Source organism: Leptonychotes weddellii, chromosome 13 (genome assembly GCF_054177405.1).
Source record: "Leptonychotes weddellii isolate Sample4059 chromosome 13, ASM5417740v2, whole genome shotgun sequence".
NCBI classification, from domain to species: domain Eukaryota; kingdom Metazoa; phylum Chordata; class Mammalia; order Carnivora; family Phocidae; genus Leptonychotes; species Leptonychotes weddellii.
In genome coordinates this window covers 25,534,401-25,560,055 of record NC_138381.1, presented here as the reverse complement: position 1 = coordinate 25,560,055, position 25,655 = coordinate 25,534,401, and the positions used below count along the sequence as shown (strand labels likewise).

Genomic DNA, 25,655 nt, shown 5'->3' with positions numbered 1-25,655 from the left:
AAATTGTGCACCCCTTACAAGCCAGCTTCCTCGGGGGCATGCCGTGGCTAGGACCCTGCTCAGGTTGTGTGGGAAGCAGGGATTTAGCTTCGACAGGCTGACACACATGCTGGAAAGGACTGGGGCATTCGCCACCTCCTTTCATCTGGAGACAGAGAATGTAAACGATATTTAATTAAAGTCATAAATCTAGCTTTGGTTTCATTTTGGTTTTGCTGTTGCTAAATCTAATCTTGTTTCACTTGTTTACTGAATGCTTTGACACTTCAGCCGAAGTTCTAAAACTAATGGAGATTGTTCCCGGGCCCAGAGCCCGCATTTAGAAAGGCAGCTGATCCTCAGCCCACATGTACCTTGAGTAGCAAGGCAGTAAAATGTATGCCGCAAAGACAGATCCCCAAAGATCCAGGTCAGTGCCTCTCAGTGCGGGCTGCACATCAGCATCACCTAGAGAGACCCTCAGGCTCCCAGGGCCCAGGCCGGACCCCAGACCACATAAGTCACACTCTGTGAAGGAGGAGCCCTGGCGAAGGACAGCTGTGTGCTGTCCGGGATGAGAACCTCTGCCCCTGCGGTTTAAAAGGATGGAGGGCTCACAGCTGGCCGAAGGGGAAGGGGGAGGCACTCTGAAAACAACATTGCCCCCTACTTGCCCAACTGTTTTCCCACCAAACCAGATTGCAACAGGGGCTCCAGTTCATCACGTGCAGAAAATGAGGCCAGTTTTGAAGACTGGAGGTGACTGGGGGCAGCCATGCCTCGAATGGCTCCCAAGCACATTACAGCATGCTGAGAAGTGCCGTCCAAAGGGATGGAGGGCAGGGCCCCAGGATGCTGCACCAGAAGAACCCAGCCCTGGGGCCCCTTGGTCTAGTACTTATGACCTGAGATTCAGCACCATCCCATTAACTGCCCCTTTACCTGCACCCAACACCACCCTTCAGCCCCTTCAGAACGCCTCCACTCTGTCTCCGGAAGGCCTTCGAGGTCACCTGACTCTGAGCTGTACCTGAATTAGAGGCTCCGGCACAGCGCCTGATGGGATCTGTCCCAATTTCCGCACCCTCCCAGGGACAGCTCTGCTTCCCCGCTCTGATCGGTGTCAGTTCCAGAAAATAAACATCTGTGCAGGGAAAACATGGTCAGGGTTTTGTTGAAAAGAAAGGGTGTAGCTCTAGGGCCTAAAGGACATGCCAGACTAAGTCCTTGGAGAGGTCAAGTCCAGAAGAGCTGTGTCCTTGCCAAATGGAAGACTGGGGCTGCATACTGCCCCAGGTTACAGCATGAAGTCCCAGCTTTACACCATCGTTCAGTTCCTGAAAGGAGGCATGTGTCTGTCCACATTAAAGCCAAACACCAGAAACCTCAATGACGTAAAGCCAGGCCCCAGGGAGAATGAGGACCTGCTGGCCCCCGGGGCTCTGCATGAGAGGAGAGAGACGTCCTCGGGGTGGACATGGCCGCAGCAAGGGAGTCAGTGATGCTGTTGCGGACAGAGCCCAGGCCTGAGCTTTAGGAGGCAGGGTCAGTCCCAGCCACTGTGTCAACTCCCCGTGTCACTGGGGGGTGGGGGGGGGTGCCCTCACTTCTCTGGGCCTATGAAATGAGAATTGCACCCCCTGCCTCTCTCCCCATCATGGATCGTTTGGGGAAACAAATGCAGATCTTGACCTGAGAGTACTTTGTAAGGTAGGGAACACTAAAGGACATGCCAGACTAAGTCTTTGGAGAGGTCAAGTCTGGAAGAGCTGTGTGCGCGAAGAGTTAGAGCAGTGCCGAATCCGCAGAGTTCATAGTGTGTGTGTGTGTGTGTGTGTGTAGGAGTGTGTGCATGTGTGTGCATGTGAGTACAAGCATGAGTTTGAGTAGTGTGTGTGCATGTGTATGAGTGTGTGCATGCGTGCTCATACATGAGTATGTGTGCATGTGTGTGAACACGAGTCAGAGTTTGTGTAGTGTGTGTGTATGCATGTGTATGAGTGTGTGTGCACATACATGACTGTGTGTGCATGTGTGTATGAACATGCATGAATTTGTGTAGTGTGTGTGCACATGTGTATGAGTGTGTGTATGCTTGTACATGCATATGTGTGAGTATGAGCATGGATTTGTGGAGTGTATATGCATATACATGCATGTGTGTGAGTACGAGCATGTGTTTGTGGAGTGTGTGTGTGCACGTGTGTATGAGTGTGTGCATATACATGCATGTGTGTGAGTACGAGCATGTGTTTGTGGAGAGTGTGTGCACGTGTGTATGAGTATGTGTGTGTGCATATACATGCATGTGTGTGAGTACGAGCATGCGATTGTGGAGTGTGTTGTGCACGTGTGTAGGAGTGTGTGTGTGTGCATATACATGCATGTGTGTGAGTACAAGCATGTGTTTGTGGAGTGTGTGTGTGCACGTGTGTATGAGTGTGTGCACATACATGCATGTGTGTGAGTATGAGCATGCGTTTGTGGAGTGTGTTGTGCACGTGTGTATGAGTATGTGTGTGTGCATATACATGCATGTGTGTGATTACGAGCATGTGTTTGTGGAGTGTGTTGTGCACGTGTGTATGAGTGTGTGTGCATATACATGCATGTGTGTGGGTATGAGCATGTGTTTGTGGAGTGTGTGTGCACGTGTGTATGAGCATGTGTTTGTGGAGTGTGTGTGTGTGCACGTGTGTATGAGTGTGTGCATATACATGCGTGTGTGTGAGTACGAGCATGTGTTTGTGGAGTGTGTGTGCACGTGTGTATGAGTGTGTGCACATACATGCATGTGTGTGAGTACGAGCATGCGTTTGTGGAGTGTGTTGTGCACGTGTGTAGGAGTGTGTGCATATACATGCATGTGTGTGAGTACGAGTATGCGTTTGTGGAGTGTGTTGTGCACGTGTGTAGGAGTGTGTGTGTGTGCATATACATGCATGTGTGTGAGTACGAGCATGCATTTGTGGAGTGTGTTGTGCACGTGTGTATGAGTGTGTGTGCATATACATGCATGTGTGTGAGTACGAGCATGCGTTTGTGGAGTGTGTGTGCACGTGTGTATGAGTATGTGTGTGTGCATATACATACATGTGTGTGGGTACGAGCATGTGTTTGTGGAATGTGTGTGTGTGCACGTGTGTATGTGTGTGTGTGCATATACATGCATGTGTGTGAGTACGAGCCTATGTTTGTGGAGTGTGTGTGTGTGTGTGTGTGCCTGGCAACTGCACTGGGAAGCAGATCCTAAGCACTGCCTGGGCCACAGGAGAGGCCAGGGTGCCCTGGCGTCAGGAAGGCGCCCCAGCAATGACAGGGCTGGGGCGCATGGGCAGGGTCAGGTTGTAGTGGAGAACAACACATGTGGAAACACATGGAGCCTGAGGCAGCCCCAGGCCCAGAGGAGAGCTCCTGCTGAGAGCAGGGGCATGTGTGACAGAGAAGCTGGAGAGTGGTTCCAGCCCAGGTGGAGCCCCGTCACCCCAAGGCAGAGCCGTGGGAGAGCGAGAACACAGCTGCCTTCAGTTCTGCTTCCCCTTTCCCCCAAGTAGCCCCAGCCTGTGCCGAGACCAGACCCGCCGCCCTCAGGTGCTCTGGGGACATGCCCGAAGCAGCCACCTACAGGGTCAAAATGTCTTCCTAGAAATTTTTTGTTTTATTTTTTTAAGATTTTATTTGTTTATTAGAGAGAGAGAACAAGCAGGTGGAGGGGCAGAAGGAGAGGGAGAAGCAGACTCCCACTGAGCAGGGAGCCCAATGCAGGGCTCAATCCCAGGACCCCAAGATCATGACCTGAGCCGAAGGCAGATGCTTAACCGACTGAGCCACCCAGACACCCGTATGTTTTTGTCGGGTGGCTCAGTCGGTTAAGCATCTGACTCTTGGTTTTGGTTCTGCCATGATCTCAGGGTCGTGAGCTTGAGCCCCGCATCCTTCTCCACTCAGCTGGGAGTCTGCTTGAGATTCTCTTTTCCTCTCCCTCTGCCCCTCCCCTTCTGATCCTCCCCCAACCCTCACATATGCACGCTCTCTCTCTCTCTCTCAAATTAATTAATTAATTCTTAAAAATAAAATTTAAAAAATAAACAAAAACAAAAACATAAAAGCAGTAAGCACCCAGTTCTGGTAGCAAGCCACTCAGACATGCAGCATCTCAGAAGCTTTCTGAGCGGTAGCGTGACCAAGTCACGTTTTAAGGTAATTCATCCATCACCCGTGACAAGGTGGAGAGGAGCTGGGTTGCTGAAGTGAGGGAGACCAGCTAGGAGCTGACCTGGACAGGAGAGGACCTGGCCCAGAGGGAGAAAATAGATTCACGCAGAAGAGGCCCTTGACGTGAAATTTGACTGCTCCGTGATTGCTGCTTTGGGGATGTGGAGAGGCAGGACCACTACAGCATGGGGAAGGGTCATCCCACTTAAAGAATGTCAGCCGAGAAGGGTATGGTGACCCCCTCAGAATGTCCTTCCAAACCCAAGGATAGCCAAGATCCAAGGAGGAGATCCAAGCAGGTCCAGCGTCCTCCCCGCACGCCACTCCAGGCCTTGGTTAGGTCCCCAGCTACAGGCACCAACCCTGGACCTGCGGGAGAACCCAGAGAGATAGAGGCCCCGAGGCGCTGACCACCAGCCATCTCTCACCCTGACAGTCTGCAGATGGCCCGGCTGAGACTGTGCTGCCTCCCGATTCCCCTCCCGCCCAACCTGACCTCTGGCCCCAATGAGTCAGGCTCATCTCAGCCCACATCAGACTCCCTGGGCTGGAACTGCCAAGAAAAACTCTGAGCTCCCTAACAAGAAGCAGCTCTTGGCCAACCTCTTACGCGAGCCAGCTCTGAGAAAGGCACCTCTCACCTTAGCCTAGCTGCTGACTGGTCCCTTCCCTTGTTCCCTGGCCTATCTGTCGAGGGACCAGGGCCCTCCTGGCTTCATCCCCTCCCTGGCCTCCCTGAGCTACAATCCTTGGATCTGTTCTGCCCCCATTCCAGCATCTACTTGGCCCCGAGCAGCTGATTTCTCCCTTTCAGCAGCTGTCCACTCGGCCCAGGGATCAGCAGAGCCCTGGCCCGGGGACCCAGCCTGACTCAGCAAGGTCCTTTCGGAGTCATGTCTCTGCCCCTGATCCTGCTGTCGCTGAGATCCACTAGCAAGATGGCAGAGTCTGGGGGCCTTGGTGGGTGAGCCAAATTGAAGGAAAACCAAGAGTTCTGCCCCAGAGAAAGGAAGATTAGGGTCACTCTCAGAAGCGCTCTCATGTAGGAAAGGGAGTACAGCATACTCTGCAGATAGGATGGACGGAATTAGAACCAGCACTGGGTAAAACTCCCAGGCACTGATGTCAGCTCCATAGATCGAAGGGTTTCTAGTACACAGAAGACATTCACAATGAGAGCAGCCTACCTCATGGGATCGTGGGACACCAGCCAACTGTCAGAAGCACTAAAAAGTGGAGTCCTTCATTGCTTGAGAGAGGCGGAGAATATCCTTTTTGGTCCTGAAGTTGTAGAAATATATGGAAACGGTTTCCATAATTGTATCAATTGCAAAATCTTGAGCACAATTAATTCAGCAAATGTTTTGGAAAACCTGCTAATCACATTTTCTTCTGTAGAGCTGCTGTGACCTCCGTAACTCAGCTGGACAGATGATGACATAAATGAGCCCATTCTAGATTCAGCCCTGGATGACACGTTCACTGTCATGGGGGGTCAGGGGTGGGGGGCCTTGACTCTGCATTAATTCACACCAACTCAAGAAACCCCTCCAGTCACAAGTCTCTGCTCTCCCTTGACACCAGGAATGTGCTAGAGAGGACACAGCCCCTCCCAGTTGAGCATGGGCATGCTTTGGCTTTGCTACCAGGAACAGGTAGTCTTTCAGAGAAAAGAACCAGGACAAGCATTTCAAAGTTAGTACAATAGAGTCAGAGCCATGGTTTCTAAATGTTGGAAGAAGAATTGGGGTCCAAATATAGGGACTGAGAACCTTCCCAGTCTGGCGTCTCACCCCCTACCCTCATCATTTTATTGCCTGCTGACACCCTTCCCCGTGTTCCAGCAGGTTCTACAACCGGGGTTTCCCGGCACAAACCACGTATGTATTTTCTTAGGCATCTCCTTGGCCTAGAGTGTTCTCCTCCCTCTGGCTTGCTCAGCCAAGTCCTGACGTGAAAGCCTGGGCCCCAGTCTCTTCACTCCTGGGAGCTGGCCCCGCGTTCCCTCTGCCATGGCCTTCCCTCTGTCCTGAAAGTCCATTCGCTCCCCCTCTCCTGCCCTCCAACGCCCAAGCCCGAACGTGAGTGTGCTGTGCAGGGGGAGTCCAAGGGCACACAGTAGGTACTCAACAGAGAGATGGAGGACTTCGTGTCTGGGGACCCCCTTGTTGGAATACGCAAGACCTGGCTTTTTGGAGGGAGATGAGGCTGATCCAACAGCCCTTTCCATCCAGATTTCTGAGGGAGAAGAGGAGGTGTGGGCAGCCAAGCAGATAATTATGTGTTCTTGGAAGCTGGTTTAATGCACTGGCTCAGCTCTGAGCTGGGAATGGGCTCTGAGGCCTGCCGCCTTCAGAAGGGACGTGGCTCAGGCAAGGATTTTGCCGTCCAGTTTTAACAAGTGGCCAACGCCTTATGGAAACTTCTGAAAGGCATTCTGTTTCAGGACAGCCAGCTTGTACTTCATCTGGCTGCTCTAGCCATCTTTCCTTCAATGTGGGAGCACAAGAAGAAAGGCAACTAGAAATCACGGAGCGCCCACTACGTGCCAAGAACCAAGTCAGCAATTTCACTGCCCCAAGAGTCCCCCTTTGCCCTTTGAAGAGGGAGACACAGAGGCCCACGGAGCCCCTAGCTGCAGAGAGAGAGGGAAGCTGGGCATCTCAGCTTCCGCAGCCTGTGCTCTTTCCAGACACAGCGACCTTCTCTCTACAAGGCCGTTCCTGCTGCACGTCTCAGTCCTACCCCAAAGCCAAAATTCCCCCAGTCAAACAGGATAAACATTCCCATGGCAAAGGAACGCTGTGTTCCCCAGAGGAGAGGCAATCACGTTGTTCCTGCCGAGGCTATGTGTGCTTATGAAATAGAACTGGGCTGAGGGCCGGAACCCAGGCTCCAGGGCAGTCACCCCTCCCCTGCAGCCCCCAGCCGTGCCCTACAAGGCAGTTGGTGGAACAGAAGAGTGGGGAGCCAGGTCTAATCTTGACTTTGCAGCAAGTCACTGCTTTCCCTGGGTCTCTGCTTCCCGTTGCCATTGCAAGGCGACAAGCTTGCTTTGGAAAGTGCCGAGAGTTAAACCCATGTGAGAAATAATTCTTGTTTTGCTTTCCTGGGCATTAATTTCTCCGTCTGTAATTGTAAAATGTTGTCTGCATACAAGAGAGTCTCAGAGGTAGAGATGAAAGTGTCTTTTTGGCGATGTCTCTGGAGAGTATGTCTCTTGTACAATCATTCATTCTTTCCATAATTATTAAACACATATTGAGGGCTTATGATGTGTCAGGTTCTCTGCTGGGCAACGCAAATACAGAAATCAGCAAGATAAAACCCCTGTTCTTAAAGGACTCATCGTGTATAAACTCTTTTTGCATCAAAAAAAAAAATGTATGTGTGAAGTCTCATGTCTAGAAAATAATCCTGAATATACCCATTTCCAACTCCTGTATACTTGAGCCCCATCACTAAAAAATATTTTCTTGACTATATTATATACATTGTTCTCATATTTTAACATTTCTCAAGTCAATCTGCATCTTACCATTTTGATTGGCAGCATTTTCTTCTTCATGGTACACCAAACAATGATCATCTTACAGATGATAACATCTTAGATTAATGAAATACATTTGGGGGGAAAATTTACTTTTCAACTGGACTTTTAGAGGAAATTCACAGCCACTGAATTTAACACAAGGTCTTTCCAGAACATTCCTGTTCATCCAGATGTATGGTGTCACGCAGATCATGTGTCTAGATACCTGATTTCCCCTCACCTTTCATCAGGATGGCTTGGAAGCAATCTGTAAACAAGAGACCAGGATGCTGTATCACCTCTTGGCCACCAGAGGGAGAGAGCGCATTGGTTCTCAGGCTTGCTAGTTTTCCTTCTCCTAAACCTTTCTGGCACGCCCCCTCCAGGGCAGTCTGAAACTCCACCTGTGGGGTCAAAAGAGAGGAGAAGTCCCTCTTCCAGCAATGGCAGTGAGAAAGAGGAGTTGGATCTGAATGATGTTTGCAAATACACACTAAAAATCAGCTATGGTTTAAATGAGCAACTCCTTGGGATGAGGACAGGTGTTGGACACGGCAGTTCTGCCTCAAAAATGCAGGACTGGTGGGTGGCCCCATGCCCTTCTTAAACCATTCAAGACTCATGAAACCCACAGTGATTCATAAAGTTCTGCAAGGAGGTTTTCCCACTCTAGCAATTACCTGTAGACTTCTCTTCTTCCTTCCTCCCTTCCTCTCTTCCCTTGCTTAACTACTTATTTATTGAACATCTGCTATGTGCCAGACCCTGTGCTAGGAGCTAAGGATAAAGTAGTAAACCGAACTGAGAAGGTTACTATCCTCATGCATCTTACATTCTGGTGGGGAGATAGACCCTATACAAATAAGTCAATCATTGCATGGTGCAAAAAAGGCTGTAAGGAAAGATACTGGGTGCCTTGAGAGTATGCGAGGAGAACATGGTTGGGAGCCGATCCAGGCAGACGTCTCTAACGAGTGGTAATGGAGACCATGCCTGAGGGAAGGCGGTCCCAGGTGAAGAGCAAGGGAGAGTCCTTCTGGGCAGAAGGACCAGCATTTGCAGAGGCCCTGAAGTAGAAAGTGCTCAGCACCTAGGCACTGAAAGGAGGCAAGTGTGGAGCTCAGAGACGAGGCACAGGAGAAACCCAGGATGGGCTAACGCATAACAGGAACATGGTGGTGCAGACCCTTATGTGCATGCTTAAGACCTATTTTTCCATCGGCAGCCATTGAAAGGACTAAAGCAGGAACAGACATGAGTGGCATGGAGTAATGATAGGACAACACTGATGACCCTGGGGAGTATGGCGTGGAGGAGAAATCTGAGAAGTGAGGTGTCCAATTGGGAGTTATTGGAGCAGAGGTAGGATGTGATGGCAGCCAAATGGGGACAGTGAGCATCCAGGTGTATTTTATTTTTTATTTTATTTTTTTATTTTTTATTTTTTTTAAAGATTTTATTTATTTATTTGACAGAGAAAGACACAGCGAGAGAGGGAACACAAACGGGGAGTGGGAGAGGGAGAAGCAGACTCCCTGCCGAGCAGGGAGCCCGATGCGGGACTCGATCCAGGGACTCCAGGATCATGACCTGAGCCGAAGGCAGTCGCTTAACCAACTGAGCCACCCAGGTGCCCACATCCAGGTGTATTTTAGAGGTAGAATCACTGGATTGGGGGAGGGAGGAAGAAGTATTATAAGGAGTAGCTTGGAATGGAGAGAAGACTTGTCCTGGGACAGGCACTTTTCAGGGAGGACAGGATCTGAGAAGGAAACATTAGGAGCTGTTTCCGTGCATTAACTTTATGCTATTTCTGGAACATCCACATGCAAGTGTAAAGTAGACAATTAAATCTGTGAATACAGTGCTCAAAACTGGGTTGGAAATATTCGATTTGGGAGTCATAGGTATACAGATGGAGGATAAAGCCATGGTGAGAGCTGATGTCAGCTGGGTAGGAGTATCAGTGAAGAGAAAATGGTCCAGAACAGAGCTCAACAGAATGCTCATATTTCCAGGAGGAGCCAGCCAAGGACAGTGTGAAGGAACAGCTAAAGAGAGGATCGATGTAAATGCCAAAAAGAGGAAAGTGTGTCAAGGAGGGATGGTCAGCTGTGTGGATGCCCTGAGCAGTCTAATGAGATGAAGACCAAACCATGTTTTGGATTTGCCAACATGGAGGTCTTACAGGAAGGGCAGCTGCAGCAGAAACCAGTCTGGGCTGGCCAAAGACAGAAAGGGAAGTGCCAAGAGTCCACCCAAGAGGATGGCAAGCATAAACCTAACGTGATGGCAGCCTATCCAGTTAGGCAGTTTTTCTCACACACTGTTCAGTTGCTTGATGAAAGCCTGGACGAGACGGAGGGTTGGGTTTAGCCCGGCCAGAATTTCACCACACAGGCGTAGGAGAGGGAGCGGGGAGAGCAGAGCAAGGGTGTTGAGAGAAGTGAAATGATGGGCTGTGAAGTCTGAGTTGGTTGAGGAGGCAAGGGAGGATACGGAGTGGGTGGAGCTGAGGGACTGGAGGTCTCCTGCAAGTGAAAGCGCTGGGCCGGTAGGCGCACTTGAGCAGGCGAGCTGGAAATCCAGAGGAGAGAACCAGGCCTTTGAGACTTCATAGTTTGTGTGGTATCAAGTCCATGTGGTGACCATGGGAATCAGAGGCTGAAAAGAAGAGGTGGAGAAGGTCCCTGGAAGCGAGGAAGACAAGGGTCTGTGAAGTCAGAGAATGAAGTTTTGAGTTAACATCAGTGAGGTCCGTGTCAATGTCCAGCCCATTGAAGTTGCTGAAAGTTATTGGAGTGGAGATGAAGATGACTCATAGGAGCCCCTAAAGTCTTCACTGAACAAGTGAACGACCAGGAAGTCGGTAACACAGCAGTGAGCAGTGAGGGAATAGTATAAGCCTCAAAGAAGAGGGCTTTCTGCACCAGCAAGGTGAGCAGGGGTCTGGAAGCAACGGTGAAGAACAGGAATTCCTGTCACGGGAGTAGGAAATAGCCCCGGGAAGGGGCACTAATGCAAAGCACAGGCAGGGGACTTCCTCCACTTTGGAAGAGAACCCTGCAGTCCCTTAGCAGCGTCTGCAGAGGTAAGTGTGAGGAAGGCTAGCACCCATGCTAAGGATCTGCAAACACCGTCCTAAGATATGCTGTCTTGCAACTCGGGGGAGGCCGCGTGGAACAATAGGGAAAACTCCAGGTCATACTGAGAGGGGACCATGCAGGTCCAAACCGCCTGTCAAAGAAACGGTAAAGTAAATGAAGACATCCCTGAGCCGGAGGAGGCTGAAAAAGAGAACGGCTACGGTGGCCGAATAGGAAGAAGTAGGCTCTCCCAGGCGGCAGCCATAGTGAACCAGGAAACTGAGGACCGCGGCCAGAGGTTGCTCCACAAGCTAGTCATGGCATAACCCCAGTCCGGGTAGTGAAGGGAAAGGGAGCCCCACACGGAGGGACCTCAGCCTGGCACGCACAGCTTCTAGTAGATTATACCAGAGCTGCTTCTTCAGTACTGTTCCTGGGGAAGGAAGAGGGGGAAAGTGCTGGAAAGGGCACTGAGGACAGAGGGAAGAGAGGGGGAGGACTGGAGGTAGCCCATAATCAATACAAGCTCCAGAGCAAGTAAGAAAATGAGTTTCTCTTAGATCCCCACTCCGTTAGAAGACTCAAACCTATGTGTGGTTATCAAAGAGAAAGTATATTTGCAACGACTACAGTAAGATAGCACAATGGATAATAAAAAAGGTAGAGAAAATCTATTTCCGTGACCAGAAGAAAAAAAGAGGCATCTATTCCAACTGGGTGGTCAGGGAACTCTTCACAGCAGACGCGGAAGAATGGGGGGATTTTGAAATGCAAGGCCGCACAGGTGGAGGAATGGCCCCAGGCCTCCCTGGCAGCAGCAGTTGGTCCTGTACCTCTGGAGGCCTCCATCCAGCCTCAGCCACATCCCTCCGGGCCCCATCCTGACTCACCATTGTCCCCCTTCCCTCTCCAGTCGCAGGACCTCTGAGCGAGCGGCCCCTGAGGAAAATGTCTGACCCTCACAGCAGCCCTCTCCTGGCCGAGCCTCTTTCCAGCAGATGCAAACTCTATGAGTCAGAGTTTACCAACCCGAGCTGGCCCTCCAGCCCCCAGGATACACACCTGGCCCTGCCCCTCCTGGAGATGCCTGAAGAGAAGGTGAGGAGTGTCCCTCCCAGCACGTCTCCCAGGTAGAGGGAGGAAGGGGGATGAAAGACGCTGCTTTCCCAGCTTCCCAGAACACGCGTTGCAGAGCGGCCTGAAGGGGCCACTGCCCGGGGACGTTCTGCCCCCCTCGTCAGCACAGGGTCACACCCCTGGTCGGTCCTATTTGGCCTACGATGGAAAATGTGGTTCTGTGTGCAACACGATTTTAAAGACAAGTAGGGAATGCACACACTCACACACCAGTCTTCCAGCCAATCCCCCGAATCCTTCCCCCTTAGACCTGCTCCCTTGACTTACCTTATCGTCATCTCCCAAAGTAAGGCCTGTGTTCAAAGTTTAGCTTTTAACGCTCCCTGAACTGATACAGTGGAGAGGGACCCAGGACCACTGAAGTTGCTTTTTTTTTAATGAGATACAATTTATAGACCATAAAATTCACCCCTTTAAAATGTACATTTCACTGGTTTTTAGCATAATTATAAAGTTCGCCCACATCACCACCAGTGAATTCCAGAATATTTTCATCACCTCAAAAAGAAACGCAAAATACTCATTAGCAGTCCCTCCGCATTCCCCCTCCCCCACACCTGTCACCCGCCCGTCTACCTTTTGTTCCTGTGGATTTGCCTATTCTGCACATTTCATGTCAATGGAATCATCTAATATATGGGCTTCCGTGAAATGCTTCTGTCATTTAGCATAATGTTTTCAGGTGCATCCTTGTCGTAGCATTAATCAGTACATCATTACTTTTTATGGCCAAACAACATTTCATGGTATGAGTATACCATAGTTTATTTACCCATTCATCAGTTGATGGACATTGGGTGTTTCCACTTTTTGCCAGTTACAAAAAATGCTACTATGAGCATTTGTGTAGAAGGTATTGTACAGATACATGTTTTTCTTTTTCTTGGGTATATATCCAGAAGTGGAATTCCTGGGTCATGTGGTAACTGTATGTTTAACATTTTCAGGCACTGCCAAACTGTTTTCCAAAGTCACCGCCTCACTGTGCGTTCTCACGAGCGATGTACACGTCGTGCCCCTCCGCCTCCTTGTCAAAACTTGTTACTGTCTTTTTATTAATAGCGTGGGTGGATGTGAACTGACATCTCACTGTGATTTTGATTAGTATTTCCCTAATGTCAAATTGATGTTGAGCATCTTTGCCTGCGCTTGCTGGCCAGTTGTATATCTTCTTCGGAAAAATGTCTTTTGAAGTCCTTTGCCCATTTTTTCAATTGGGTTATTTGTCTTTTTATTGTGGAGTTGTAACAGTTGTTTCTATATTCTGGATATTAGACCCTTGCCAATTATATGATTCACAAATAATTTCTCCCACTCTGTAAGTCTTTTCACAGTCTTGATAGTGTCCTCAGAAGCACAGTTTGTGATTCTAAGTCTGATTTATCTGTTATTGACTTCTATTGCTTACGCATTTAGTGTCATATCTAAGAAACCATTTTCTTATCCAAGGTCACAAAGATTTAGTCTTATGTTTTATCTAACAGTTTTATATTTTAGCACTCACGTGTAAGTCTTTCATCCATTTTGAGTTAACTTTTGTATATGGTGTCAAGTAGGGGTCTAACTTCAGTCTTTTACAAGTAGACATCCAGTTGTCCCAGCACCATATTGAAAAAGCTATTCATTCTCCATTGAACTGTTTTGACACTGCCATCAAAAATCATTTGACCATAGTGCATGGGTTTATTTCTGGGCTCTCAACTTTAACTGATTTGTATGTCTGTCCTTATACCAGTACCACACCATCTTGATTACTGTAGCTTTGTAGTAAGTTTTTGAAATCAAGAGTGAGTCTCCCAACTTTGTTTTTCCTTTTCAAGACTGTTTTATCTATTCCGAGACCCTTGAATTTCTGTATTAATTTTAGGATCTGACTTTCAATTTCTGCAGGAAAAAAAAAGCAACTGGGATTTTGATAGGGATTGTATTAAATCTATAGATCAACTTGAGGAATATTGATATTTTAACAAGTCTTCCAATCCAAGGACATAGGATATATTTCCATTTTTTTAAGTCTTTAATTCCTTTTGATGTTTTGTAGTTTTTAGTATAAAAAAACTTGTACAAAACCTTTAGTATACGTCTTTTTTGTTAAATTTATTCCAAAATATTTTATTTTTTTCATGCTATCATAGAATTGTTTTCTTCATTATATTTTTGGATTGTTCATTGCCCATGTATAAAAATAAAACTGATTTTTGTAGATTGATCTTCTATCCAGCAAACTTGCTGAACTTGTCCATTAACTTTAATAGTTTTTTGGAATTTTTTAAATAGATTTTTTAAGAAGATTCCATATAACAGAATGTGCCATCCACAAATGGAGATAGTTTAAATTACTTTTTTCCAAGCTGGGTCCCTTTTGTTTGTTTTTTTCTTACCTAATTGCTCTGGCTAGAACTTGCAGTACAATGTTGAATAGAAGTGACAAGAGAACCAACATCCTTGTCTCATTCCTGATCTTAAAGGGAAAGCATCCCATCTTTACATATAATACATATATTAGCTGTGGGTTTTTAGTAGATACCCTTTATTAAGTTGAGGAATTTTCTTTCTATTCCTAGTTTGCTAAGTGTTTTTATCAGGAAAGGTTGTTGAGTTTTTCAAGTGGTTTTTCTGTGTCTATTGAGATAATCATGTGGGTTTTTTCTTTCACTCTGTTAATAATTATTGATTGATTTTTATATGTTGAAACAGTTTTGAATTCTGAGAATAAATCCCACTTGGCCATAATTATTTTTATATGTTACTGAATCTGGCTTGGTAGTATTTTGTCAAGGATTTTTGCATCTATATTTACAAAGCAGATTGATCTGTAATTTTCTTTCTTGTGATGTCTTTGTCTGGCTTTGGTGTTAGGGTAATACTAGCCTCATAGAATGTGCTAGGAAGTGTTGCCTTTTCTAGTTTTTGAGAAATACTGTTACTAATTCTTTAAGTATTTGGCAGATTGTACAAGTGAAGCCATCTGAACTTGGGTTTTTCTTTTTTTTTTAATAAAGATTTATTTTATTTTTTTATTTTTTATTCATTTGACAGAGAGAGACACAGCGAGAGAGGAAACACAAGCAGGGGGAGTGGGAGAAGGAGAAGCAGGCCCCCTGCAGAGCAGGGAGCCCATGCAGGGCTCAATCCCAGGACCCTGGGATCTTGACCTGAGCCAAAGGCAGACGCTTAACGACTGAGCCACCCAGACGCCCCTGAACTTGGGTTTTTCTTTGTGGGAAGTGTTTTGTTTGTTGTTTTTGTTTTTGTTCTACTAATTTAATCATTTACTTTGTTATGAGTTCGTTCAGATTTTCTGTTTCTTCTTGAGTCATTTTGATAGCTTGTGCCTATCTAAAAATGTATTCAGTTCATCTAGGTTATCTGATTTGTTAGCATACAATTATCCATTTCTTTAGAATCCATTTCCTCATAACCCTTTTTATTTCTTGAAGGTTGGTAGTAATGTCTCCTCTCTCATTTCTGATTCTGGTAATTTCAATCTTCTCTTTTTAACTTGGTCAGTCTAGCTAAAGGTTAGTCAGTTTTGATCTTTGCAGAGAACTATCTTTTAGTTTCATGGATTTTCTATATTTTTTCTTCTCTATTTCATTTATTTTCATGACAGTGTTTATTATTTCCTTCCTTCTACTTGCTTTGTGTTTAGTTCACTGTTATTTTTCTAGTTTCCTAAAGTGAAAGGTTAGGTTGTTGATACAGGATATTTCTTTTTTTCACATAGGTCTTTACACCTACAATTTCCCTCGAACACTGATTTAGCTGCATCCCATAAGTTTTGATAAGTTGTGTTTTATTTTCATTCATCTCAAAGTATTTTTCTAATTTCTCTTCTGATTTCCTCTTTGATCCATTGATTATTTAGGAGTCTGTTGTTTAATTGCCACATTATTTCCCAAATTTCCTTTTGCTTTTGATTTCTAAATTCACACCATCATGGTCAGAGAACATACTTTGGGGGCACCTGGCTGGCTCAGTTGGTAGAGTGTACAACTCTTGATCTTGGGGTTGTGGGTTCAAGCCCCACATTGGGTGTAGAGATTACTTAAAAGTAAAATCTTTTTAAAAAGAGAGAACAGGGGTGCCTGGGTGGCTCAGTCGTTTAAGCATCTGCCTTCGGCTCAGGTCATGATCCCAGGGTTGTGGGATGGAGACCAAGTCAGGCTCCCTGCTCAGCGGGCAACCTGCTTCTCCCTCTTCCTCTGCTGGTCCCCCTGCTTGTGCTCTCTCACTCTCTCTCAAATAAATGAAATCTTAAAAAAAAGAGAGAGAAAGAACATCCTTTGTATGATTTTAATGCCTTTAAATTTACTGATACTTTTTTATCAGTAAAAATGTTTTACTTAGGGCAAAAAAAAAAATGTTTTACTTATCTTATGGCCTAACATGGTCTATACTAAGAATGTTCCATGTGCAATAGAAAAGAATGTATATTGCCTTTATGAAAGAACTTGTGGAGGTCCTTACTCTACCACTTTCACTGATATCCTCAAGACACTGAAGTTTTGATGTACGGAGGAGGTTAGAGAAATCTATAGACCATCAGTGTACAATAGAAATATAATGTGAGCCACACATATATGTTTAAATGTCTATTAACCATATTTTTAACAGTAAAAGGAAGGTAACATTAATTTTAATACTATATTTTATTTAACCTAATATATATGAATATATAATATTGTTATTTCATTATTTAACCAGTGTAAAGTATCACTGAGATATTTTACACATTCTTTTCTCATAGTAAGTCTTCAAAATCCACTTGGAGCCTATCTCAAGTCAAATTAACCACATTTTAAGTGCTCAATAGCCACGTGTCCTATTGGCTCTGATAGTGAACAGTGTAGTTTTAGAACAAGCAGTCCTGACCAGGAGGTCCACAGATAGGCTTGAGGGGGTATGAACTTGGATGGGGAAAATAATTTACCTTTATTTCACTAGCTTCCAATGAACTATAGCACTTATTTGAATTATAAACATAAGTAATGAACAACAGCCCTATCCGTACTAGGATTGTTGCCCTTGTCACAGGTTGGGTTCCCCTAGAAGGGTGACTTTGAGATGGAGATTTGCATGTAAGAAGTTTACTGGGGTGTGCCTTTGGGGTCAATACTTGGAGAGGAGGAAATGCAGCAGGATTAGGCAGAAGAAGAAATTGGGCAATAAGGGCCCCAGGCGACCCTATAGTGAGCTCTGGATCTCAAGTGGCCCTATAAAGTTGTCCTGAGTTGGCGTGAGGAGGCCCCACATACTCACACGTTGTTACTTTGAAATTATAATAGGTATTAGATTGGCCGCACCTGTATGTCTATCACAGACTTTTTTATTTTTAAATATAACTGGTTTTCTTTGCAATCCTGTTTATTTTATTCACTTCCAAACATCACTTCTGGAAAGAAGTCCATGGCCTTGTAAACTGACAGAAGGGATCCACAGCACAAAAGTTTATGAAACCCTGCTGTGAAGAATGTGTAGTCGTCCTGGAAGACTGGCTTGCGTGTGGCACCCTGGACAGCAATAGAGAGTGGACCGGGGTCTTATGATCGTTTATCTTTATCAGAACAGCTGACAAGCTTTCCTATCCCCAAGTGCCCCTGCTCTCAAAAAGACGTATTATATGATAGTTTGTCATGGTTTCTCTTAAAAGGATCTCCGCTCATCCAATGAAGACAGCCATATTGTGAAAATGGAAAAACCCAGCGAAAGGACTAAAAGGAGAGAAAGTGGGGCAGCCCATCGGGGCTCTGCAGGCTTGGGGGGCATCAGCCTCTTCCAAGCAGTGGGCTACCTCACAGGGGAGATGAAGGAGTGCAGGGGCTGGCTGAAAGGTAAGCAAATGCCCAGGGAAGAAGCAGTGCCCCCTCTGGCCTGGGTGGAGGAAGCTGCTCCCTCATTCACCTATTGAGAGGACCCCCAGGTGGAGTGCTCCCGCCCTGAGTTGGCCGTGGGTGGGTCTAAGGTACCCCACTAACTTGGGATTCCCACAGGTTCAGAATGAAATGCACTTCACTGATTTTAGTTCTTTGCAAATTCTTCACCCCTACATGGAATAGAGGACAACCGCTTTAGCAACATAAGAGCCATTCCCCAGTGATCTTTCCTTCCCTTGTTCCACAGCCATTTACTATGTGCCGAGAAAATACTGACATCCCCCTCCCCCATATTCCAACATTCTTTCTCACCTTTCAATGGCTTTCTTCTCCTAGTTTCCCTCAACTAAATACTGCAACAAACACCCCTATCCTCCTCACCCACACCTGTAGAGGCAGTCCTAGAAACCGAACCAGAGAGCAAGGCAGAATATATGTCCCCTCTTCTAGGCCTGGCTTCCCCCAGGTCCTAACTCAATACAACTGCACTGCTGGGCTGAAACCATTTCTTTTTCAGCTCCTTTTCTCCAGACTCCTTTCTTTACTGCTCAGATACCAGCTCTCAACTGAGCCATACGGCACAACACAAAAAGAGAGTTTCCTTCCCTCCTCACCCCTTCCCTTGGACCAATAAATTCCCCTTGGAATGCTCCCGAGGCTTCCTTGCCAACCAAGCTGATGGCTGGAACGGCGTTAAATTGGTCTCAGCATGGTGCCTCAGTCTGTATGGCAAAAGCTAACACCCACTGTGGACTGATTGCCTAGCCACTCAGAGACTTGGGCTGGGTACCAGGCCGAATGAGAGGAAATGTCCTGGCCCCTGCATCCCTGTTTGCCTTGGTTGCCGTGTCAGCCAGTGGTCCAGCAGGGAGGCCCAAGCCGACCCCTGCTCACGGCTCTGTCTCTTTCAGATAAGCCCCTGGCCTTCCAGTTCTCAGACTGGGTCCTGAGGGGGGCTGCTCAGGTGATGTTTGTCAACAACCCTGTCAGCGGACTCATCATCTTCATAGGACTCCTGATCCAGAATCCCTGGTGGACGATTACCGGGGGTCTAGGGACAGTGGTCTCCACCTTAACTGCCCTCGCCTTGAACCAGGACAGGTAGGTCCCTGTCTGGTTGGTTGTGGGGTCTTGAGATGGACAGGTAGAGAAATGTTTATGAGACTGATCAGCCAACATTATCCTACCGGCCAGCCCAAAGTCTCCTGAAGATCGACTTTGAACCAGTCACTGGAGGTCTCTATAGAATTAAACAGAATTAAATTACTCCTGTGCTCACAGCAGGTGACAGCACTAGGCTCCTTTTGACTGTAGATCCTTCTGGAAACACTCCCTGGGAGGCAGGTGCAAAGGAACACTTAAGTGGCTCTTCCCTCATGGAGCCTACAGTCTATTTGAGGCAAGAAATGTCTCAGAATAATAAGAAACAGTATATACTGGAGAGCTCTAAAAAGACAGACGTCTCTGGGGTGCCTGGGTGGCTCAGTCGTTAGCATCTGCCTTTGGCTCAGGTCATGATCCCAGGGTCCTGGGATCGAGCCCCGCATCGGGCTCCCTGCTCGGCGAGAAGCCTGCTTCTCCCTCTCCCACTCCCACTGCTTGTGTTCCCTCTCTTGCTGTGTGTCTCTCTCTCTGTCAAATAAATAAAATCTTTAAAAAAAAAAAAAAAGAAAAGACAGACATCTCTAAGTGTTGGGGGGGATGAGAGAGGGCAGCCTTTGAGCTGGAAACATGGGACCTGGGAGAGAGAAGGGAGGGAGAAGAGGAAGGGCAGAGTGGAGGCAGGAGGCATTACCCCCCCCACCCCCGCACTGGTGGCCACAAAGTCCAGGAACAATAATAAGTAGCATTTTATGTAACTGGACCATTTCCTCAGACTTTGTGCCACTCTGTCCCAGTGTTCCCAAACTTTGCTGGTGGCTAGAATCGTCTGGGCTGACTGTTAAGGAATGTGTCTTCTTCAGCCCAACCACTTCTGTTCCCTCAGATAGTCCCATTCAATGGGTCTTGGAGGGAGTGTTTTTTTTAAAAAGATCCTTCTGGGTGCTTCTGATGATCAGAGAAGTTTGGGAATGTGCATATTTTTAGTGTTTTTCAATTTGGGGGTCACCCATCCATTTGTGGATCATGAATTAATTGTCAACAGCATTTTTAAAAATTAAAATAATAGAATAAAACAGATTAGAGTCATTCATATGTAGTCAATGTTTTGTGAAATTTTTGTTTCATTAATGTTGGGATGTGTTGGATATGTGGGGGAGATGCACAGGGGGACAGAGAGAGAGAACCGGGTCATGCTGCCAAGTACATTCCCTCCTTACCGTGGGTTACTGCCAAGAGATTGAAAAGCACTATCATGCACTATCATGATTCTGACGGCCACTTCACAAGGCAGAAAGTGAAGGTAAGAGGGTCCACACTTCACAAGTAAGAGAAAGGAGACGGGGAGGTACCACAATGAGTGGATGGCCGGGCTCGGGGTGTGACACATGGCCCACATCTTCTAGGCTGAGGTGAGTGCTCTCCTTGTCACATAGACCGTGTGGACAGCAAGGCCAGAGGCTCCCTGGTGAACCCAGAGGATGGGGAGTAATCAGAATTGACTGTTGTAACCAACACCACATTGCCTCCGGGTGCACCTGACATTCCAGATGCCACTAAGGCAAATTTGTGAGTCGACTTGTCTCCCCTGAGAAGCCATTCATGCACCTCTCAGGTGGCCCTGGGGGACCCCAGGAGGCCATTCCAAATTGGATGAATGAGAAGCTGAATTCTTTGGGGTGCAGGTCTGTGTGTGACATAAAAAGTAGGCTCCAGCCAGGATTTTGTGTCTCTCTTTCAACCAGTAGGTTCCCTATTCCTCCTTACCATCTCAGGGGCCAGCTGGCTTAGAATTGGGCCCCTGACGGGATTACCTCTGGTCTCACTGCTTCATCACTGTTTGGTAAAACTCACCCGAACTCTGTCCAGCCCACTGCCTCTTTAGCTATGTGACCTTGGGCCAGTGCTTCCCCTCCTGGCCCCATTGTCCTCGTCTGTGAGAGCTACAACTCACTAGCTCACCTTCAAGGAGCCAGAGTCCCTTCCTGCGCAGACAGTCTGATTCTCCGACTTTCTTCCCAACCATAATCTACTGGTAAACTTGCCAGGCCATTCACAGAGCTGCTTCATGGACCTCAGTATTACAGGGGAGACACCAACCACGCCTGCCTAATCCTCCCAAACATCTTCACTAAGACAAGTATATGCCAGTTTGGCTTCCAAAGCCTTCTCTGATGGGCCCCACCATATTCCCACTCAGTATCCCACTATTCCCAGTTAAGCACTTTTGCTTCTGCCTATCTAATCCTACTATCCTTTCAAATCCCCCTCCTACAGGGAGCCACCCCTGATTACCTCAGTGCTCTCTGAACGAACCCTCCTTTCTCACTGGACAACCCCAGAACATACCCCAATAACTCTATGGGATGGTTCTCTAATTGCTCTCTGAGGCTTCTCTCCCTGGCAATGTTCTAAGCATGTTCAGGACAGGAAGTCATTTTGAATGCTCCATATTCTAATCATAACCACCACTGTCCCTCTCCACCATCCCTACTCCCCTACCCCCATTCCCCTGACCACCCCTACTTCCTGTCCACCAGTCCTACTCCCTGCCTCCTCCTCCATCAATCCCATGTCTCGCCTTATCCCTGCTACCCTACCCCCACTAGCCCAGAGACTGTACTTCACAGAGAGGAACTCCAGGTCATCAACTCTAATGCTGCGGTGTCCCGATGGAACGTGGTCCTAATGAAGACCTTTTTGGCATTAGGGTTAAACCTACCTTTGTATTTCTGATGGTCAGAGTGGGACGTAAGGTAATGAGTTTCATTTTGACAACCAAACCCAAAAGCCACCAAAGGTTTGGTAGAGAAGTGTCCTGGGAGGGGATGTCACCAGGGAGGGGCAACTATGGAGGCAGCCCTTAGATATGGCCCTAATCTTGTCTCCCCTGGGCTCCCTTGTTTGATTCCTACTATTCCCCCTATACCCTGCCCCTGGGGCTACTGGCCAGGCCCCAACGAGGGGCCAGCCATCTTTGCCCAGTTTGCCTGAAGCAACTGGTATTAAAACCAAAAAAATCCTAAATTCTAACACTGAACAGAAATGGGAAAGTGTAGACAAAATGCAATCACACCTAAAAGTTAAGTATTTTCCCAAACATGGGTTTCTGCTTCTCAGATAGATATCCTAGTCCTGAGCATTGTGAACCCCAGTGGTCTTCCCTCCCAGCCCCCCGACCTGTCCCCAGCTGCCCCATATGTTCATGGCCTCGGGAGCAGCCCACCCACTGTCCCGTGTCCCATACAAGTGTCCCCCCACAAGGGCCATGTGCTCAGGTTTTCTTGTTGGCAACTGTCTAGAGACTCCCCCTCCCGCCCTCCGGCTGCCCCACTCCCCGCACCACTAGCTGAGCGGCTCTCCTGGCCCCTCCAGAGCTGAGGCTCCCCTCCTTCCGGACCTAAGCCATGGCCTCTGCCAGGCAGGAGGCCTTCTCTAGCCAGAGCTCCCTGCCTCCCTCTCAGGGCACTTGTGCTTCTAGATGCCCCTGCTGGGCACGAACGATCAGTCGGTGAAGAGCTCTAGCATTCCCACACAGACATTCAACAGCTAGGCAAGGCCTGGAACCCTCTGTGCACCAGACGGACGCTGTTGTCTGTTGTTACACTGATCTCAGATGGATGAGCTCCAGCCTGAGCAACCCTGGGCAACTTCCAGTCAAGGACAGGGACAGAGCACAGCACACAAAGCTCAAGCTCAGGCAGGGGTCTTGCAGGGATTGGCCCAGTCCCTCCCTTACCCTGCTCCCTGTCCCCCCAGCCAGCAGAGTTATGGCCAGGGTCAAGGGCAGTGTTGTTAACATCCGGGAGAGAAGCTGAGGTGCACATAGACTTCCCTGATGAAATGAAGAGAGGATAGACTCGGGCTTGGATTCTCCCCACCTCTGGGCCTCTCCCTGCCCTGCCGAGGGGAGAGGCACGTACACATCCCCAGCGGGCTCAGCTCGTCCACTCTGGGACACACTGTCATCCTTGGAGAGAAGACAGGTGACAATTACAGCTTCACACCATGCAGTCAGAACGCACTCTCTCCTCCTCTTTCCCTTACTCCCCTCCTCCCTGTCTCCTACACACACACACACCCCCCTTCCCCAGTGTCATACTCAGGTTTCTGTTAGATCTCCCACTATACTTAGCAGTCAGAGACACCCACCCCTGAGAACCTGAGGGGAGAGCTCAGACACAGTGAGAAGCCTTAATTCTAGAACAGCAGGGTAATCAGGGCTGGGTGGGGGGGGTAATCTGGGAAGGTTCTGGCAGCTCTGTGACTACCCAACATTCAGGAGTAAGCTGACTTGTTTCTAGTAGTACCAAGGGGGGCCCTACAAGCACCACCAAATTCAGATGCAAAGTAGCTGTCCCTTCTCCCCCCACCCCCAGGTCTGCCATCGCCTCCGGCCTCCATGGATACAACGGGATGCTGGTGGGACTGCTCATGGCCGTGTTCTCGGAGAAGTGGGACTATTACTGGTGGCTTCTGTTTCCTGTGACCTTCACAGCCATGACCTGGTGAGACACCTCACTCCTTCTGCTCACAGACCCACGGGGCCCCGGGGTGCTTGCGTCTTACACTGGACAGGGACATGGACCCCCTGGAGCCCAGTGCTTCATCATCAGGCTGGCTTGTCCCACAGGACACAGTGAAGATCCGTGAATCTGATTGCAACACAGCAGATCATTTTTTTATTTTGGAATAACAAGGACCCTTTAGAGCAGCAATGAGCACAGGTTTTTTATGGTGCTAATAATCTTCTTTGACTGATAGTTTTAATAATAATGGCTAACATTTACTGTGGATTTCCTACAAGCCAAGGAACAGTGCAAAGCCAGGTAGGGTTACTATTGTCCCCAGCTTACAGAAGGGAAGACCAAGTCATGAAGAGGTTAAGTAACTGGCCCCAGGTCACACTTTTACAAAGTTTTTGATGATGAACCCAGAGTCTCCAGGCTTCCTGGGAATCATCTAAACTGTGGCCTGAGAATAGACAGAAAAGCTAAAAACTCACTGGGGACAGAATTAGAGCTCTCTTGGAGCAGGATATCTACAGTGAAAGCACAGAATCTTTGAACAAGAAGCATAAGTTAAGATCTTGCTGTGCAATCACCTCATTTTGCAAAGGAATAAGTCAGGAGGAAGGGTCTTGGAAACAAATACTCATGCTAGGCCTTAGCTCACCTGTGTCTGAGGCAGGTCTGTGGTGCCTGAGGCCACCAGCACCTGAGGGCAGGAGCCTGAGGTGATCCGCGTTGTCCATTCTGTGCCCCGCAGCTCCAAGAGAGGCTGACGAATTTTTAACATCTCTAAGAAGTACATGTCTTTCTTCGGTGTCTGGAGTTACTAAAACCAGTTAGTTTAATTTAGTTTAAGTACTGTTTTATTACTTTTTAGTAGTGCTTGTAAATAAATTACTACATCAAGCATTCTGGGCAATTTATGTTTCTTCTTAGGGTTTCTGTCTTTCTGAAACCACTGGGACAAAAAGCTATAGCAGTCATTTCTGTGGAGTTTTCTCAATGTCCCCGCCTGTCCCCATGTCAGGAGTAGCAGACCTCGTCTTCATTTGCACACATTTGCTTATAACAACACAGATGAAGCCCCTCAGCAAGCTCCGCAGCCATTCTGCACTGGGTGGCACTTTGTCTACAGTGCCCACTCCCCACTTTAACAGACAAAAAATCATGGAGCACCCAACTCTGTGCTGCTATTCCAGTGTGTTCACTAATCTATTCATGTAGAACCCAAAATCCAACCCATAAGGTAGGTATTAGTAGTGCCATTTTCCAGATCTATCCAACAAATGTTTGCTGAGTGCCTGCTATGTGCGGGGACTATTCTAGATCCTGGGGATACTTGTGAACAAGAGACGGTCTCCATCCTCTTGGAGCCTATGTTCTTCTTGACAAAGATAGAAACAATGTCCCCAACTAGTTAATTAAAAAGATCTTGTCAAGATTTGATTAGTGCTGTGAGGAAAGCAAAACAAGGGTGAGCGGGACAGAGAGTGATTCCAGACATGAGTGGTCAGGGAAGGCCACTATGCAGAGGGAATGAGGGTGCTTTCCCCTAAATGATAAAAGGCAGCTGCCCTCTGAAGCTCTGGTGCAGACCCCAAATGGAGGAGTGCCTGTGTTCAGGAAGCAAGACCATGGCGGGCGGTTATGCCCAGTGAACCAAGAAGGAGTGGGCAGAAGGAAGTGAGAGCTAGACCCTGTTCACTTTGAGGATCCAGTAAGCTTTTTGATTTTTATTACAACTGTGATGGGAAGTAGTTAAAGGGTTTTAAGCAGAGATGTGATAGGATATAGTTTAAATTTAAACAAATCACTCTTGCCGTGTGGAGAATGGATTTTAACTGGAGCAAGAGTGGATGCTGAAAGCATCGTCAGGAACCCACGGAGAGATGAGAATGGTCTGGACAAGGGTGATATACAGGAAGGTGGTGAGAAACGGTTGGGCTTGGAGTGTATTTTAAGGAAGGTGTAGGCAACAAGACTCGCTGGGAAGCTATGGAGTACAGGGGGTAAGAAAGAAAAGAAGATTCAGTATACTCCTACAGTTTGGCTGAGCAGCTGGGTTGATGGACAAAACTAAGAGGAAAACAGGTTGGTGGTGGGAGACAGGGCACAAATCAAGAGTTCTGTTGGACATATTAGGCTGTAGACTTCCAAGGAGAGATGTCGATGAGGTAACTAGATGTACAAATCCAGAACTTTGTGATACGGTCAAGAT

The 25,655-nt window shown here is 47.6% G+C and overlaps 2 protein-coding genes across 3 annotated transcripts in view; both read left to right on the top strand.

Annotated features, from left to right (window-relative positions):
* SLC14A1 (solute carrier family 14 member 1 (Kidd blood group)) overlaps positions 1-25,655 on the top strand; it is a 118,369-nt gene that overhangs the window by 2,091 nt on the left and 90,623 nt on the right. The gene's annotated exons all lie outside the window — the stretch shown is intronic.
* The window catches only part of SLC14A2 (solute carrier family 14 member 2), a 453,812-nt gene that overhangs the window by 390,693 nt on the left and 37,464 nt on the right, over positions 1-25,655 (top strand). Inside the window, exons 4-7 of one of the 2 annotated variants that reach the window (XM_081801316.1) lie at positions 11,726-11,910; positions 17,603-17,783; positions 18,737-18,926; positions 23,306-23,434. In XM_081801316.1, coding sequence (XP_081657442.1) covers positions 11,761-11,910; positions 17,603-17,783; positions 18,737-18,926; positions 23,306-23,434 — 650 coding nt within the window. In that variant the 5' untranslated portion in view covers positions 11,726-11,760. Of the gene's footprint in view, positions 1-11,725; positions 11,911-17,602; positions 17,784-18,736; positions 18,927-23,305; positions 23,435-25,655 lie in introns of those variants that run through there. The other variant, XM_081801317.1, reaches the window with a different exon arrangement.